This window comes from Maylandia zebra, linkage group LG20, assembly GCF_041146795.1.
Source record: "Maylandia zebra isolate NMK-2024a linkage group LG20, Mzebra_GT3a, whole genome shotgun sequence".
In the NCBI taxonomy this organism is placed as follows: Eukaryota; Metazoa; Chordata; class Actinopteri; order Cichliformes; family Cichlidae; genus Maylandia; species Maylandia zebra.
Window position 1 is genome coordinate 25031580 of NC_135186.1, and position 17724 is coordinate 25049303.

At 42.3% G+C, this 17724-nt stretch overlaps 1 protein-coding gene across 5 annotated transcripts in view; it reads right to left on the reverse strand.

Annotated features, from left to right (window-relative positions):
- LOC101465152 (protein bicaudal D homolog 2) overlaps positions 1-17395 on the reverse strand; it is a 42098-nt gene extending 24703 nt beyond the window's left edge. For all 5 annotated transcript variants that reach the window (XR_013095005.1, XM_004546153.4, XM_012917816.4 and 2 more), the window contains exon 1: positions 16862-17395. Coding sequence is in view for 4 of the 5 variants with exons in the window: in XM_004546153.4 (XP_004546210.2) it covers positions 16862-17101 (240 nt within the window). In the remaining variant the exon portion in view is untranslated. The remainder of the gene's footprint in view (positions 1-16861) is intronic.
- Between the last annotated feature and the right edge of the window lie 329 nt (positions 17396-17724).

The window sequence follows — 17724 nt, forward strand, 5'->3', positions numbered from 1 at the left end:
TATTATTTGATTTTGCAGACTGCATGAAAGGGATGAACTTATGAAGATTAAACAACTATGGAGAACTTACGAGCTAAAGCCTCTACATTCTATCAGAGGCAGTCTGCTTAAAGGTTGTGAATAGCAGTTTGTGCAATATGAAACAGACTGCTTCATTAATATAAGTGCTATATTGTCCCTAATTTGCTATAACCTCCAAGGCAGAAGCCACAAACACATAGTGACACGGCGACCTTTACTGCAGCTGAATCTAGGTTAGGCTACACTTTCACTTCTCAAAATAATCACCTCATGATTACAGATTTCATTTTCAATCCTGTACCCGCTGGTGATCGGATGGGCATTCTGATTCTCATCTTGCCTCACAGCTCGAGTGTAGGCGGTAATCTGAAATCACCTGAGGCACTGAATCTGACCTTGTTTGCAGCTGCAGCGCACTCTCTCCTCTCTCTGACTGCCTATACTGCACGTGACTAGCTGCTGCAGGATTTTCTCTGTGTGACTGTGTATCGTATTAATCCTAGTAATTCCTTTAGATAGAGGCAAATCAGGAAATTTGTATTAGTCAAACTGACCTACTTCCAGGATTTAAGAGGTATATGTGACTGAAAAACTAGTTTAATGGGTTACAGTGGAGCATGACATCATTGCTTTAGCAGTTTAGCTAGCATAGCTTTTACATTTCAGGAAAGATGATGACTGAAGCACAACTTGGCAAGAAATAATTGACAGTGTTTCATTTAGAAGCATCTCTGTTACTGGCTAACAAATGTAAATATCCTAATTTTCCCTACATTTCACTACAATCCCACCGATATTGTAGGAGTCGCCGCAATTCCTGTGAACTGTGCAGGGACAGATTACGGTCGCCATAGTGTAAGCTCATTGGTCCTTCAGCAAGATGAGTTAGTAGGGAAAAAACATAACCCACACATTGACTGACTATTTGCATTTAGCCTAGAAGTGCTCTGAACAGAAAATGCACTGTGAGAACAAGAAAAATACTACTCTGACTGAACCACATATAACCAGTGTTCATAGTTGTTCGCCTTTTATTTGCAGCTCTAGATAAAAGTATCACTTAAATACGTGTCTGCATAACTCCCCCATCTGCCACCTTTCTCCAAATCAAATCATCAATCAGCAGGAGGCTGTATTTTATTAGAAAGTTATTAGAAAAGACAGGATTAACCCAATCAGTAATCAGGAGAATCCCATCATTATAATCTTGATGCATAGGTTTTATTGAATAAGACTCCAATCAATCCAATCTACGAGGCCTGCCCTTCAAACACGCAGAGCCCCTAGTCAAAAACCCAGTGACCCAAGGCCTTTAATCTCCGCTCCCCAAGCGTGGGTTTAGGCTACTTTAAAGGAGGGCAAATTGGGGCTGCACGCGACCAAGCCTATTATCTCACAGTGAGCTGCCCACCCAGTTTATAATTCATCTTTAGCTTGCCATATGTTGCAGTTTTATTAACACTGGACATGCGAATGTGGATTATTAATCTCTTAAAAGCTAATCAAAGACAGGTCTTTATTAGTGAGCTGTATGGACTGGATTTCCTCACAGATGACTACAGCTAAAGGAAGAGCTAATAATTCAAAAGATTTATCCCACCACAAAACCCAGATGACAGCATACATTATGGGCTGGTCATACCCTAGGCTGGCTTTTAGAGATCTTAGTACATCATAGTGCATGATCACTGTTGATGATAAAGCTTCATGTGATTGAGGAACTGACAAAATTAGTCCAGTCACATCTGATTTTTGGTTTTTCCCCCCTCAGATGACAGTGTTGTCTGATTACTTCCTCTTACATTTCTCTCACCCTAACAGGATCTAACAACCCAAGTCATAAGATTAATGAAGACAGATGCGTGGGCACATGAAGAAGGCAGACTACTGAAGAATAGAATAGAATAGAATAGAATAGAATTCAACTTTATTGTCATTGCACATGCACAGGTACAGGGCAACGAAATGCAGTTTGCATCCATCCAGAAGTGCTTTAGTGATATAGATATATTACAATATATATTAGCAATAATATAGATATGTGAGTATATTACAGAAATGGGTCTATTATGGTATGTTATAATGTACACGGTATGAAGTATGTTGTGAATATTCTATAACTATAAGTATGTACAGGCTGTAGTGAGTACAAGCTATGTACAGGATATGAACAGGATATAAATATGAAAAACTATACAGAATATGAAATAAATAACTTTACAGAATCTGGGATATACAGCTATACAGAAATGGGAACTATGCAAGTTGTAAACAGTTGTAGGATTAAAGATTATCGAATGTACAGAATGATTATTTACACAGAGCTATACAGTAGTGCAGTTAAGATAAGTGAGGGTGTAGATAGTTTCTACAGAGGCTATATAAAGTGCTAGTGGTTGTGAGTGGTGGTTCAGTCCATGTTATTATTGTGTTTGAGGGTACAGTTGTCCATTGTGGGTGTGTGTATGTTCAGTCCATGAGTTTAACGTGGGTCAGATGTCAGGAGGCAGAGTTCAGGAGTCTGACAGCTGTGGGGAAGAAGCTGTTCCGGTACCTGGTGGTCTTAGTCCGGAGGCTCCTGTGGCGCCTCCCAGAGGGCAGGAGGGTGAAGAGTCCATGTGATGGGTGACTGGGGTCTTTGATGATTTTCCCAGCCCTTTTCAGACACCGCTTCCTGTAGATGTCTTTTATGGCAGGAAGTGGTGCTCCGGCGATGCGCTGGGCAGTTTTCACGACCCTCTGCAACGCCTTCCGGTCCGAGGCAGAGCAGTTCCCGTACCAGACTGTTATACAGTTGGTCAGGATGCTCTCGATGGTGCAGCAATAGAAGTTCACCAGGATGTCTGAGGACAGGTGGTTCTTCCTCAGAGTCCTCAAGAAGAAGAGGCGCTGGTGAGCCTTCTTGACCAGCTTGGAGCAGTTGGTCGTCCAGGTGAGATCCTCGGAGATGTGGACTCCCAGGAACTTGAAGCTGCTCACACGCTCCACAGCCGTCCCCTTAATGTGGATGGGTGGATGTGGGTCAGCATTCCTCCTGTAGTCCACGATGAGCTCCTTGGTCTTCTCGGTGTTAAGCAGCAGGTTGTTTCTGTCGCACCACTCAGCCAGACGATCCACCTCCTCCCTGTAGGCAGCCTCATCGTTGTCACTGATGAGGCCAATCACCGTGGTGTCATCTGCAAACTTAATGATGGTGTTGGAACCATCAGCAGGTCTGCAGTCGTGGGTGAAGAGGGAGTAGAGGAAAGGGCTCATCACACAGCCTTGTGGTACACCGGTGTTCATTGTGATGGTAGATGAGCAGCGGTTATCCAGCCGGACATGTTGGGGGCGGTTGGTCAGGAAGTCCAGTAACCATTTGCAGATGAGGGAACTGATACCCAGGTCTGTCAGTTTCCTGATGAGTTGTGAGGGGTGGATTGTATTGAATGCTGAACTGAAGTCTATAAACAGCATTCTGGCGTAGGTGTTGTTGTTGTCCAGGTGTGAGAGGAAAGAGTGCATTGCGATGGAGACTGCAAGCTGCCATGTTTCTAGTCTTAGACAAAGCTTATATCAAATTACTGGTTTCTCTGAGATGTTTGCATTTATGGGTTAAACTAAAACAGTCATCTGCAAACTTATCTTTCTCCAAAACAAATGTTGCTATGGCAGATTGTCCTCTGATAAAAAAGTCTTAGGTTTAACAAAGGCTGTTTAAACATGTTTGAACATGGCGAGATCACTGCCTTGTCCTCCAATCTGACCAAGGATGCAGCCTTTAGTGACAATGATTAGAAGCTGAGACAAATCAAGACTCAAAGATCAAATCACACCTCTCTGCTTTTTGATCTCTGCTCAGGATTCGCTAAACACTTGCTTCTGAACATGACAGCTACTTAGTAATCTTCAACGCCTTATGTGGTAAAGGAAGAATATAGGTTACATAGTTCATTCTGGTTTTCTCAGCCAGAATCCCGCTGCATGGGCTTCTCTAATCCAGTGAGTCAAGAGCACAAGGGAGATGGGCTTTGGGTCTCCATCAGGTAACAGACAGATCGATACAGCCGGTCTCAGAGGCCCTGTGGAGCAGAAGTACACATCTAAAATTCTATTTTCAGTTCCCTTCCCACTGGCGAAGAAAACAGTTTCTGTGGCATCAAGTAAGAACAACGTGATCTACAAAGATACAGTTACTGGAGACCCTCTGGAAAGGAGATTAAGAACAATAGGCTCCAAAGCACAGGGATGGATTTGCAAGGGCAGGAAGTCTTTTTGAAGACTTAGTAACAAAACCCAATTAGAAAACCAAGGACGGATTTGGGTTTGACACTTGTATCTCTGGTCCAGCTCAAAACATCTCATTGTTAAGGTTTTACTTTAGCCTCCTGGGGTCTTGCATTCTGGGAAAGCAAAGCCCACTGCAGGAAGAAAGGCAGACAAAATAGAGATGGGATAAAACTAAGAAGACTCAAACAGCTCATTTTATTTTCCAGCCACAATGAAACACCTTCCATTGTGCAATTGCATTTAACCGAATGAGAAATCCAACTCAACCTTTGCTCTAACTGAAGTTTCAGAAAACATTTAACAATAGTATTTTCTAGCCGTTGATGAACAATCTCAAAATCTTGCTAAATTGTGCCCGATTAGGCACAACAAAGCAGCTCCAGACAATGAGACTTCTTGTTTCTTTAGCTGTATTTTGGGGCTTTGGGGGCCAGTGGAAAACATTAAACAATATCACACTGTGTCATCTGGATCAGTTTGGTTACTCATTCTGTGCTGGAGTTGACCCTAGATACCAAAGCAGTGTTTCAGCAACACTGAAGGCTAGTCACTGTTAGCATTGTCATTGCAAGCGAATGCAGAGGAAGAGAGGAGAGGCAGGAGAAGAAAAAAAATACACCAAATGGATTCTCTGGCCTCGTGAATCACAGCTCACGTGGAGTTGCAGTTTATAACGACAAACAGGCATGCTCCCCCCCCACCTTCCTGTCCGTCTCTCCATCTCCATTCACAGGCCACTGCACAGCGAGAGACTCGAAAAAGATAGATAGCTTCAAGGTGTGTGGAGATTCTATATTTAGCTGTCGGCTCTCAGCCGTTCATGCGATGGAGCATTGTGTTAAAGTCAAGAGACCCACTGGCGAAACAAAGTGTCTCTGCAACACGTACTGTTTGCGTGACCTAGCAGGCCGATACACTACTCTACATTTCACCTATTTGTGTGGGACATAATAGCTCTGTGTTATTTCTGCAACCGCATGTACAGTAAGGTACTGAAAGCAATGCAAATCATGTCAGGCAGTAGTGCATGCTTTTGTTTTTTTGTAAGCATTCACTAAATTTACAGAGTACATTTTTGCTAATCAGTGAACATTACACCAAAACCAGTGACAGCTGCTATAATGAATGACAGAGTAGCTAATTATTTACTTCAGACTTTACTCTTCAGTGGGAGTCGGAGGGAAATGAAAAGACAAATTCACTTTCATCTTTTGACAAAAATCCACAGAGGTTATGATTAACTCTGCACTACTTTCTTGCAGTGGGAAGAGTTAATCTCCTTCCTGCTATCCTGACAGTTCTTCCCCCCAAAATCAGCTCTCTCTCTGTAAATTTGAACGTTGAAAAAACCAATTTTCTACAACCAAATAAGCAATAATGTAACAGGGGGTCTTGAATATGTAGTTGGCATTTTCATGTTGAACAGTTATATGTATGCAAAGCATTAAAAGTGCCAAGCAGAAGGAGCAGGAGGAGGGGGAAAAAAAACAGTGAGAGAAACGCAAACGAGGGAGGCAGAGATATTTGCTGTTGCCTGGCACAGAGCCACATTGATTTGCTGCATAGCACAGAGCTGTTGGGCTATTATTCACACACAGGTCTGGACAATTTCACAGCCTCAACACACATACGCACGCATCTCATTTCCAATTTTGCCAGTGCTCCTTGCAGCCAGCCATAACGCACCACCTGATACTCAAGCCATGTTGAAGCATGTTCTCCCAACTGAGATAGAGGTTGAACAGGCGAACGCTCCAGGCCTTATAGGAAATCTACCGAAACGGCAGACGGCTCATGTTTTCAAAGGACAGAGGCAATGCACTGTATGCTAATGGGAAAGGAAAATTCCAGAGAGATCATCAGACAGCAGAGGTCAAAGAAACACACCTGCATGTGACTTGATGAAATGCAAATTGTCATGAAAAGTGAAATGATTTCGCCTCAAGAAGAGAAGCAGCATGTTCCACCGTCATGGGACTAGAAGGGCGTGCACCTCTTAAAAGCAACCACAAAGCTGTGCCAGATTGTGGATCTATTGTGTTGCAGGGTAGGAGAGAAAGGGGGAAAAAAGAGAACGCCAAAGGGGATGGAGCCACTGGGAGTAGGTAGACACATGCAATTAAAGCACAAACACACAGGCCTCTGTTTAAGAGAAATGTACTAATCAGACTCATGAGGCCCTTTACACAGCTGACTGATCAAGTCATCCTCATTGATAAAGAAATATCAGAATAGCATAACTGGGCAGCAGGGGCTTAGTTATACTAAGTAGCTACAGAAATTCTACCAGCTTATTTTATGTTATAATGACTAATTGCTTGTTAGAGCTTTCATCATATCCGGCTGGGGAAAACTACATTTCATGTTTTATTCTGCCTTCACATTGGCTACCAATCCGAAGGAAGCATTAGAGATTCTGTGTGAAGTCAGTCTTCATCTTCAAACACGTTAATTTATATTCCTCAAACGTCTACGAAGACTGGACTTCCCATAAAATACCTTCTTTATGAAGTGAAACACCTGCAAAAAAAGAGCAAAACCAGGTTTGCGTTGCCATTACGCTGTCTGTGTTAGCCTGAAGGCTCAACACTATAGATGTTACTGCCTGGTTCCTGTGTTATTAGAGAGTAAAAATCTCCATCAAAGTGCAGCTTACTTTAGCTCTCAGTCAGTATACTAAAAAAAGAGTACACATAATACAAACAGGTACTAACTGATGAGAAATGAGAATTTTCATGGCGGTCATTTAGAGAAATGGAGTTGGATCTTTCCTGAAATGTCTAACGTGTAGGTCACTAGTTTTGTTTTGTACTCCACAATGAAAAATTTTCTGCTCCGTCTTGTGTGATACGATGTGTTAAGTGCAAGATTTAAACTCTGCTTTTGTCTTTACCATTTATTCTTAGCAGTCAATTAAAAACAAGAAGGCATTGTATGTTGGCTCTATTGTCTACCAACTAAATCTACTGCAGACTGGAAGATAAAGAAAAAGCCTCAAGGGAGAGCAGAGACTCAATAGGCTCTTATAGATACACTGCACCACCATATTAGCGCCTGAGCTGGATTCTGGATTTTTGTTTTTTTATCCCTGTTCATATCACTGCAATGCCCTATACGAGCACCAGCTCTCAGCATTCACAGCACTGATCATTTGCAATGCAAAGCCAACATTATCTGTGCCTGCTGGTTCCCTTTACTCCCCGATACTCATTCTTGATGAGATCTCCCTCGTCCACGTGCCCACACCCCAGAGGGGAGAGCTGTTGTTATGGTTACTATGCCAATTACAGTGACAGAGTGAGAGGCAGGTCAGTAAAGGCAACGCGAGGGGTGCCACTGACACAGATGGCTGTTTTAGAGCTCAGCCCGGCACAGCTTGCTCTCCTCCCTCTTTCTCTGGCAACAGTCGACACGCATGCCTCTCCAGTTTTGTCTGCGCAAAGAACATCCTGGTCTGATGTTGATTCGAATCAACCCTACAGATGTGTGCTAAATTTGCGATAATGATATTTCTGACAGTACTAAAAAAAAAGCTTTATGGATGCTAGTTTCTTACAGGCAGCAGCATTTGTGAGCATAAATAAATGAAGCGCATTTATATCCTTCTCTTCCAGTAAGGTACTGTCACAGATGACAAATGACTCAATTCCAAGTCTTCATCAACAGTAAGCAATGAACACTCAATCAGTCCGAGTCTTCTTTTGGGGGCTCTGAGACATTGGTCCCTGTGGAACCTCACATATGATTTCCAAAAATGAACAGCCTCTTGATACCAATGTTCAGGGACAAGGGGAGCAGCTGGGGCTGCAGCTGAGGCCACGCACACAAACACAGATATACGCATGAATTTGTGAACTCAGACACCCGAATCTGAGCATGCTGTCTGCAAGGATCCAAGGTCAGGCTTAGAGAAACAAGGGGGAGGGTGAAGAAAATGTCGAATCTACTCGTTTGTGCATTTGCTGTCGAAAAAGCTTTACCATTACCAATAACCATTTATTAAAGTAATGCTATATGAAACCCTAATGCATTTACTTGCATCATCCTAGGCTACATTAGTGCTGAGACATGTCTAATCAATCAGGTTGAAGTATTGACATAATGGGGGAAGGACTGCAGAAACTTGATTTGCCCTTTTCCACATATTCTCATTCTAAGACGCCTCTAACATTGTCCTTTGCATACAATGATTAATCATTCCTAATCAACTCTGTCACCACCACTCTATTCATGAAAAAGGATAAAATTGTCTCCTTCTCTCTTCAATGTGTTGTCCTATCTCACCTTCTCATATCTCTCCACTGGCCATCCCAAACCCAGAGGACTGTCTCTTGGGGGATTCTGGCCCTGCTCCTGGCCAGACAGAAACTAATGACCTCCCTTCCCCAGTTGCAGTAATTAAATCCTTTAAATGATTGTGAGTGCACGGATTCTCTCTACCAGTGAGGCCAAACCTTGAGTGAGAGCGTAAAGTCTTCTTTTTGAGGTCATATCAGTTTGAAAAGAATAAAGTGCGTCTCAGTATGCTAACACTGAGCATATAAAAGATCATATCTGTGAGCAAATGAAGACTAGATTACATACAATGCCTTGTTTTTTTACAGTGACAAGAATGCCTTCTTTTATTTTCCCCCCATACACAGCAAACCTTAGTTCTTCAACACTTAAACCTCTCTGACAAAGAGAATTCAAATAAAACTGAAAACCAGATAAGACAAAGCCCCTGAACGTTGAACAAATGCTGGAAAAAAAGAGCCTACAATTCTATCATAAGATACTGCAATAAACCATGTTTTATACAAAAATAACAGCCAATTAGTCCCAGCGCTTTTAACTCATTAAGCTAGCTGATAGAGAAACTCCTATTCCAACTAAAAGAGTGAACTGTTCCCTCAGGAAGCCCGTGCATTTCCCTCTCATGTCTTCAATCCCCATTTCTCAAGACTGCAGGACTGCTGAGAGACTGGCACATATCCAATTAAAAACCCTCCTCTCTTTCATCTCTCCAAACCCAAGCTCTAATGTTGTCATTATCGTACAGCCAGCCCCCTGCCCCACTACACAGCTCCGTCTTCTTATTTCCCCTCCCTTCTTCTATCCACTCCCTCCCCTGGCCAACTACGCCTGAGGGTTTCAAAGTGTGGGCACCAGGAGACTTGGGTATGGCACACTGGAACAGGAGGACCAGACCCACTAGCCTATTTACTACTGGGGGAATGAAGGAAGGGAGGAAGTTGACGGAAGTGATTATGGCGTGTGGGGAGAATGCAGACATGCTGCTGTTTCCTGGTGCTAAAGTTAAAAGGACGCCCAGGGTGAAGGGACGACCCTTTGAAATTGGGTTTGCTAATGTTTGAATAGATGGCCTAATAAAAAGCAAAGATGCTTTTCACAATCTGCCCTCTGGTTTACTTAATTTAAGTGAGATAGGAAGCACTACGCTGCCAGTCAGGGAATAACTGAGATGAGCAGACAATGCAGAATTTCTGAGGAACCAGAGAGGCGTGACAGTACCCATGCAAACAAAGATCTCTATCTGTCTAGATCTCATCCCTGATCTCGTCTTCGGCTGCTTCAAAATAGTGTGTCCTGGGACAATCTGCAGACAAGGAGCTGTAAACAAACTCCTCTTAAGCGGGAGGATATGGGTGGGGCATACCCTACAGATGTGTATGCAAGAAGGTGAATATCTTGGAGTGAGATTGGGGTATAAAGCCCCCCCCGTCTACTTGTAGCTATTCCAAGTTTGCTCCTGCTCTTCATTCAGGTTACTAAGCAAGAAGTGTGCACAACCACCTTTATGTCAACATCTTTTTTGTTAAGGAGTCCTTAAAAGGACATCAGCGATTTCAAATCTCATCTTGTTTGCTGTATTTGAATGAGGTTATAATTGCTGCTGTAAATGTGAAAATTTGGCCTTGGCCCGATAAAAGTTAAATGCTTCCAGTACGAGTGGAATTGTAAATTACTGTTAAAAAACACCGCTTTTGATCTACAGAAGCAAATAAAGATCGCCAACTCAAAAGGCTATTAAATTTCAATTCCTCTCTATGTTGCTCTGGTAATACCCTGATCCTGCTGAGAGGAAATGCTCCATAATGAGCGCTGATGTTAACACACCAGTACAGGCATATTTCTCTTGATAAAGAAGACAAAAAGCAAATAAAACAATTCTTTAACATTTTAATTTTTTTTCTTGTCAGACAGGTGTGGCAGAAGTGACCTGAATTGTCCACTTCCTCTCATACACTAAGAGGTATCCGCTCTGATGGACAGCCATATTTCATATGCTTCCTATCCACTATAAAAAGACTCCTCGCAAGTAAACAGGATGTGGAGCTGGGGGGGCACGGGGGTGAGTTATGACTTCATTTCAATAGAAGGAAGAAGAGACTGGATAAAGGAAAGCTTCGCTTGTGCCTTATGATTTACAGCAAACCTGCACCCAAGATTTATTATCAAAACACAAAGCCATAAACAAGCTTTGGAAAGCGTTAACGTGTTTCATATGAGGGTGCCAATCGTGTCGACTGGAACCTTTAACAGAGTAGATAAGATTTGAGGGCAATCTGATCCACGAGTCAATCTATGGGCCCGTTTATAGGAATGACACAGGCAAGGTTTGTAATATAAAATCAAATCTTTGCACTACCCACATTCTGATTCATCTGTTTATATAAAACAGCATAACCTCGGTATAAATAAATATGACATTAGTCATACCTTTAAAAGCATGTTCAACAATTGATAGCTCTAAAGCTAACTAATATATCTTTCAGAAGGACTCTGTCTTGAATTTTAACAGTTTAAACAGCAAGGTTTTACTGACAGGAAACGTTATCCTTAAAACCATATTTATGAAAACCAAACAAACGAGTGCAGTAACTGCTAACTGGGGTGGTTTTCTTTTATTTAGCTGCTGAAAATGTAAATGCGATCCGAGAGACACAATGAAGCTATAGAGCACAGACAAGAAGGCATGTAGGAGTGAAGGAATAAGCATCTATTGTGTTTCTTGTGCACATACACACAGACATCTAGCTTAGTCACGTGTATGCACACAGTGCTCTTTGTTGACAACTGGAATTGTTTAAAGTCAGTATGTAGTTCAGGAGACGGAAAACTGGAGACCTTTTGCCTGAGTGAACTATGTTGTATTGTCAGATGCATACAGTCACAATGACCTCATCTTCTGCATTTAGCCTGGGCTCCTGCCTGATCTGGCCCTAGTCTCCAGTAATTGGATTACACTGGCAGAATCATGACTGTGCCGGGTTGCCATACAGCTTCTCTATATGCACTTCTGACTTGTTTGAATGCACAGAAGAGCTCTCCAAAAATCCACATTTGAAAATATATACTTTTAGTTTCATCATAAGCATGACTATGATTATGATTATGATGAATTGCATATTAAGGTTTAAGTATGGCAAATATAGAGAAATGTTAACTTTACTGTTTTAAACTATTCTCAGGTTAAACTATTTATTCTATTTTAGATTACTTTATAACTTCAACATGTTTACTGTAGCCAAAAAAACAGAAAGTCAAAGTGAGGAACTTCAGCCGTGTAAACAGTCAAGAAACTGCTAACACATACGCATGTTTTCTACATCAGCCCTTGCCTGATCAGGGCTTTTGAAATCCTCAATTTGCTGCATTTAAGCACACAGCACAAACAGACCTTTCTTTAAACGTCCAGGCCAAAAACATTCTAAACAGTTTACTCACTGAGGCCGAGAACAGCCATCCACTGCTGCTGTAAATGTGGCCTGTGTGCGAACTGTGGACGGCAGCTGATTGTATTTTGTTCAGAAGAGTTAGGGCCAAAAGCTTTTAAAATCATTCGTGATTAGAGGATCATTTTATCTAAAACTAGGGGAAATTATTCTTTTATTATATTGGCGATATAATATGGCTATCTTCCTGCAAAGCAGAAAGTAACATTAGTATACATTAGTGGGCCTTTCTTGTCTTGAAACATAAAAGATATAGTGGAAATTCCTTTGTAAATTTATTGTGTAGGTGGTGGTTACAATACTTTGCACTCCTTTAGAAAAACTGAGACTCAGGGAACAGATTGCCAGGCTCGACGGCACCCAGAGCACAGACTGCTCAGCTTGGCAGCCATTAGAGTAGGCTTATGGACCAGACGCAGCTGATGAACTACACAAAGGAGAACAGGGCAGCTCCCCAAGAAGACCTGACAGCCTCTGCGAAGCATTAACCCAAAAAGCACCTACCTGTGCCCGACAGTGGAAGCTGCTGAGTTTTGTTGGTCCTGGCAGACTCCCAGACTGCCGTAAGCCCTGCGCATAGCGGCTGGGATTCATCCTCTTATGCCCAGAGGGAAGGGGATTTGGGACTTTATTTAGTGCCATTTAGAAAAGATTACCCCTTAACTGCAGTCTTGCCATTGGGCAAAAGAAATTATGGCTAAAAGGGCAGATCAGAAACCCCCAAACAGTACTGAAAGGCCACATATTAGGTCCAAAATAACACAGATTGAAAGCCCATTGAAAATATTCAAGCTTAGAGAGTGAGAAACAAAAGGAATGGTTGGAGGAAATGTGTGAAGAGAAAAAAAGAAAGATTCTAAAAGTGAGAGACAAGCAGCTGGTGATGAAACATAGCCTGCATTGGCACTACAAATGAGAGCGACTTTATTTACGACTCTTCATACAAGGCACCAGATGGATCTGTGTCCACCTCGTATTTTCTACTGACGTCCAATCCGTATCCAACCCATTTAACAACACGGGGCTTAGAGTCACACCACATAGCTTTGTCTAGGAACATTGGTATATATTCTTTAGTGGTTTTGCCATTTCAAAGGGGACAAAACTGACCGATCCTTTCAAATGTAACTACAATGGAACGCCTCTCTCTATCGCTCCTTTGTCATACGCTGTGTCCTGCTGCCATTTAACCGTCTCTCTTCATCTGTGAAACTCAAGACCAGTTAACCCCAGTGAGCTGAAACACACAAAAGGGCAAACAGCCGAGCACAGAGAACCCGGGTTCGACCGACCTTGACAAAATTCAGTTTTCTGATTGTGTGGTTGAATTCCAATGCTGCTGGTATACTAGGAGGATAGGAACAGGGCGTCTGTGCAATTGAATGACGAAATGAGATCAAACTGATCTGTTCACCCTCACAATCAGCTGTTTTCCCCCTTTTTTTGTACAATAACTTTAGTGACTCCATGAAAAATTTGACCTTCATACTATTAAAATTTTTCCATGCAAGGGGCCTCAGAGCATATGAGGGTGGGTTCAGTATTTTTGAGCCCTAAATTTCTACAAATAATTCAGGGCTGAAAAACACATTAAAACTGCAAGCAGATCAGTTTTACACCTGAAAATGTATATACATTTATAAAGTGCAAAAAAGCCAGAAGGGCATACAAAACCTCTCTAGTTCTCCACACATTCACAAACTGTACAAAGGAAGCTGTACATTACTCAGACTGGAGGTGTGACATATGATGTAATCTGTGAGTAGCTTAAAATAAGTATATGAACAACAGTAGAGTCAGTCATCTTGTGCTTTCAGTTGGTATACTATCATTAACTACTTCACCTTGTGACTGAACCTGTGCAATAAGTGATAACTTGGTCAAAGTCCACACTCATATCTTTATTAGTAGCCAGGCTGCTTGTTAGATACAAATCAGCTGTTGACTGGTTTAGATACAACATACTGTGTCCCCCCCCCCCAAAAAAAAATTAGAAGAAAAGTAGCATAACCAAAAAGAAATGTATGAAAAAGATAAAGTCTGAGCAATATGATAGTCAAGGTCTCCCAGAGGCAGCACAGGGCATTGGGCCAACTGACTCACATTCATTATAATGCACCAGAAGATGAATCACTGCATCAGGCAGGATCATTTTGTAGCTGGAGTGCAGTGAGAAAACAGGAAAGCAGATGAGCTAAGAGTCCCAGGTGTACACATGATATACTCGCCAATAAACATAGAAATGATGCAGAAAACATCAGGAAGATTGTATTAATAAAATTAACCAATGCATGCCGGCTTCTAGTCCTTGTCCTGTGTACTATTCTAGCTAGCTCCAAGCTTATCTCTCAGCAGTCATCCACAAACGTACGCAAAAAGCAGAACCTGCTGAGGAATCGGCACGGCTGTTCAAATTAAGGCAAAGAGCTGGGCAGTTACTAAGCAACAGCAGTGCACGGGATTCCTCCATCTTCCTGCCTCAAGAGGAATGTGTGTGTGTGTGTGTGTGTGTGTGTGTGTGTGTGTGTGTGTGTGTGTGTGTGTGTGTGTGCTGTTGAGGGGTTCAGGACTGGCTGTGTGACAGGGGAAATTTGCCTACACTCATGATGATTTCTCACTGCATTTTTTTGTCCTTGAGAAGGCAACGCAGTGTTATGAAGGCATTTCAGTTGCTAAGAATAAATCTCAATTGTTTTCTTTTGTATTCAGGTTGTGCTTGCCAACAAGCAAAAGGAGGTTTGGGGTAACTGAACAGAATCCTGTGTTAAGCAACCGTCTAAATATGCCAGACAATCCGAGTCGGAGAAAAGAGACTAACAATCCAAACATTGCCGCCTTTAGTGCAAATAGCAGCTGTGCACCAAAGAGAACGTGGCATTTATACCTGACCAAAGATGTGTGCTTTGGTCCCGGTTGTTGGAAAACCACACTGGTCCGTCTGACCTAAAAGAAAGTTCTATCAACGAGAGCGACAAAAGCAACTGAATCATATGATATTTTTCCTACAAGACAATATCCTGAATTATAACGTTGTCCTTAAAGTGGAGACTGACATAAGCTTTTCATTTTACCCCATATCTTGTGCTTGTTACCCACTACCTAGTGTAGAATGGGCTTGTATTTCTCCTGTGATAGCATCTCTTCTGCCCTTCATATCCAGACACTAGGTTGGGAGTTGGGTATCATCTTTCAAAGGTTAACATCTGATCAGCGATCTGCAACCAGCATAACTCGACACTGTGGCAGTTTTCATCGCATCTCATTTACTGCCCATATAGATGAATGTTTGTGCTCCATTTTGAAAGAGAAAGAAGACCAACGATAATGTACAAGCCCAACCGATGCCTTTCTTTCCAACAGGCATAGCAGAAAAAAGTAAGAAAAATGTTTCTACTTATTTTTAAATCACTTCTAGTTTGTTGCCATGGCTACTCTTTTAATCCATTTTCTTCTATTCAGCGCTTTTAGCTGTCAGTCCATTCTGACAAAGTGATCCTCTCTTGGCAAAAAAAAAAAAAATGCATGGGAAAATCCAAGCAGCAGTTGCTGAGACAGCCCAAAGACCTCCTCCTCTCTATTTTAACAACCACAAGAGAGTGGGCCACAGGAAGACAGGCAGAAACAAGAGGGAGAAGCAGAGAGCTGGAAAACATCTCTGCATGTGTCTCCAAATGCAAAGGAAGCAATGAGCAGAGATCTGGCAAGGCACTAAAGGGTTTATCACGAAGGACACTCTCACACATTTTAGTTGTTTTGCTTAGTGGAGGGGGACACAAGAAGAATCCATATTAAAGGAGGATGTGAGCAACTATGAATAAGCCCGCCTCAGTGCCGGAAACTTTTTTTTTTTACCATGAGTGGGCAGAGAAAGAAGAATGAGAGGTACACAGCAGCTGGAGGGACTTTTGCGCCAAACTGCTCTGAAGTCATACTTCTCTCCATCTAAAATCACAACGCAGTGACAAACTGCTACTCCAGCGAAGAAAAATGGACACGCTGTGATATGACGTTAGGGAATAAGTAGGACCACTGTTCAGAAAAACAGTCACACCCTTTATCTGACTCTCAAGACCAGCTTGAACCATTGCACTCAACATTCTTTCCATTCCCCCAAAGGGTCACAACTCATCTGGCTTCCTCTGAAATTTGTTCATCCCTCTGTTAAGCGGGAAGGTTCAAAATTCAAACGTACTCCCGCCTTTTCCCTGCTTAACAAGATATTCTTGTTTGCAGGACTCGCCTGACTACACAGAAAACTTTAACAAGCAATCTGTGGATCTCAGTGTTTTTTCTAAAACAATGCACTGCTTTTATGTCTGGTACTTAACACAACTCAACAAGTATTGCTGAACTAAAAATCTTAATTGTACACTTGGGAAATCTGCTCGTGATAAGCACTGATTAGATAAACGTATGTGGAAACACACTGGACTTATTCTAGCTTTGAGCCAGACATGAATGTCTTGAAGAAGGGGCCTAAGAGCTGCAGCATAAATAAATAAAAGTGGCAGTCAAATGGGGAATACCCTGTGCTGTGTATGGAGGGGGTGGGGAACAGAAAGCATCCCTTCCTCTGCTTACAGTTTTGACCTTGTAGGAAGAGGCAGATGCCTGGCCTAATGACACATTAAATCACCGTAAGTCCCTATATTGAATATTATAGTGGCGAGTTTGCACATCCAATGAAAATGACAATGTGCTCTTAATATGTACTCTTGAATAGAATTTTTTATAGTTTTAGAGTTTATGTTAGGGGCCTATTAATCCTGGATGACATTCTAATCTTTACATATTCTGTGATTTTATTTCATTTGTTTTAATACACTGCCTACCTCTTTTAGCTGATCGAGCTCCTGTCGGACGGCCTCGTACTCAATCTCCAGGTCTTCGTACTGCTGCTTGAGCTGCTGCTTCTCTTCCAGTACCGCCAGCCCGTATTCTGCCGCCTGGATCTTCTCATTCGTGGTCTCACTCAGCTCCCGGGAGAGACGCCCGATCTCGGCTCGCAACCACTCCGGGCCGGCCTCCATCAACAGCACAGCGTCGGGGTATCCCTGCTCTTCCACGGACATGATCGCCACCGGTGAAGATCAACCAAGCTGATCTGCGACAGGATGATGTCAGGGCGTCTTCAAGCGGTGTAACCTTGAAGAAGGAGCGGTTGCTCAAATTCTTCTGTATTTAAATTGCATGATTGTTACGTTTGCGTTTCTTGTTGCCGGTCTTGTTTCTTTGGTCATGTAGATGACTCCGTTCAGTTATCTTCGTCAGCGGAGTCCGCTGTTACTGCTTACAGACGCTCCATCGTTGCGCTCCTGTGTTTTCTTCTCCGTTCTCCCGGCTTGTCGGAGCGACAGTGCGGGGAGCAGGAATACCAATTGCAAAGGCGAGAGAAAGTGTATGCAAATCCGGTTCTTACTTTCAAAATAAAGCACTGGCGAAGAAAAATAACTTCCCTACCATGTGTGATAGCTGATTTGTTTTGCCTTGTGTGCGTAATAAAAAAAGAAGAAAGGACAGACATATTTTTAGAGTGTATAAAACATATAGAAAATGATTGATGCTGTCACATAATATGCGCGTTTTTGTGCTTTATTTTGAAGATCATATTTCTTCTCTTCCGCTAGTTTGTCACGCTTGTTCAAAACAGCTGAATGGTCCGTTTGGTTTAATGAGATGCACCTACGCTATCAGC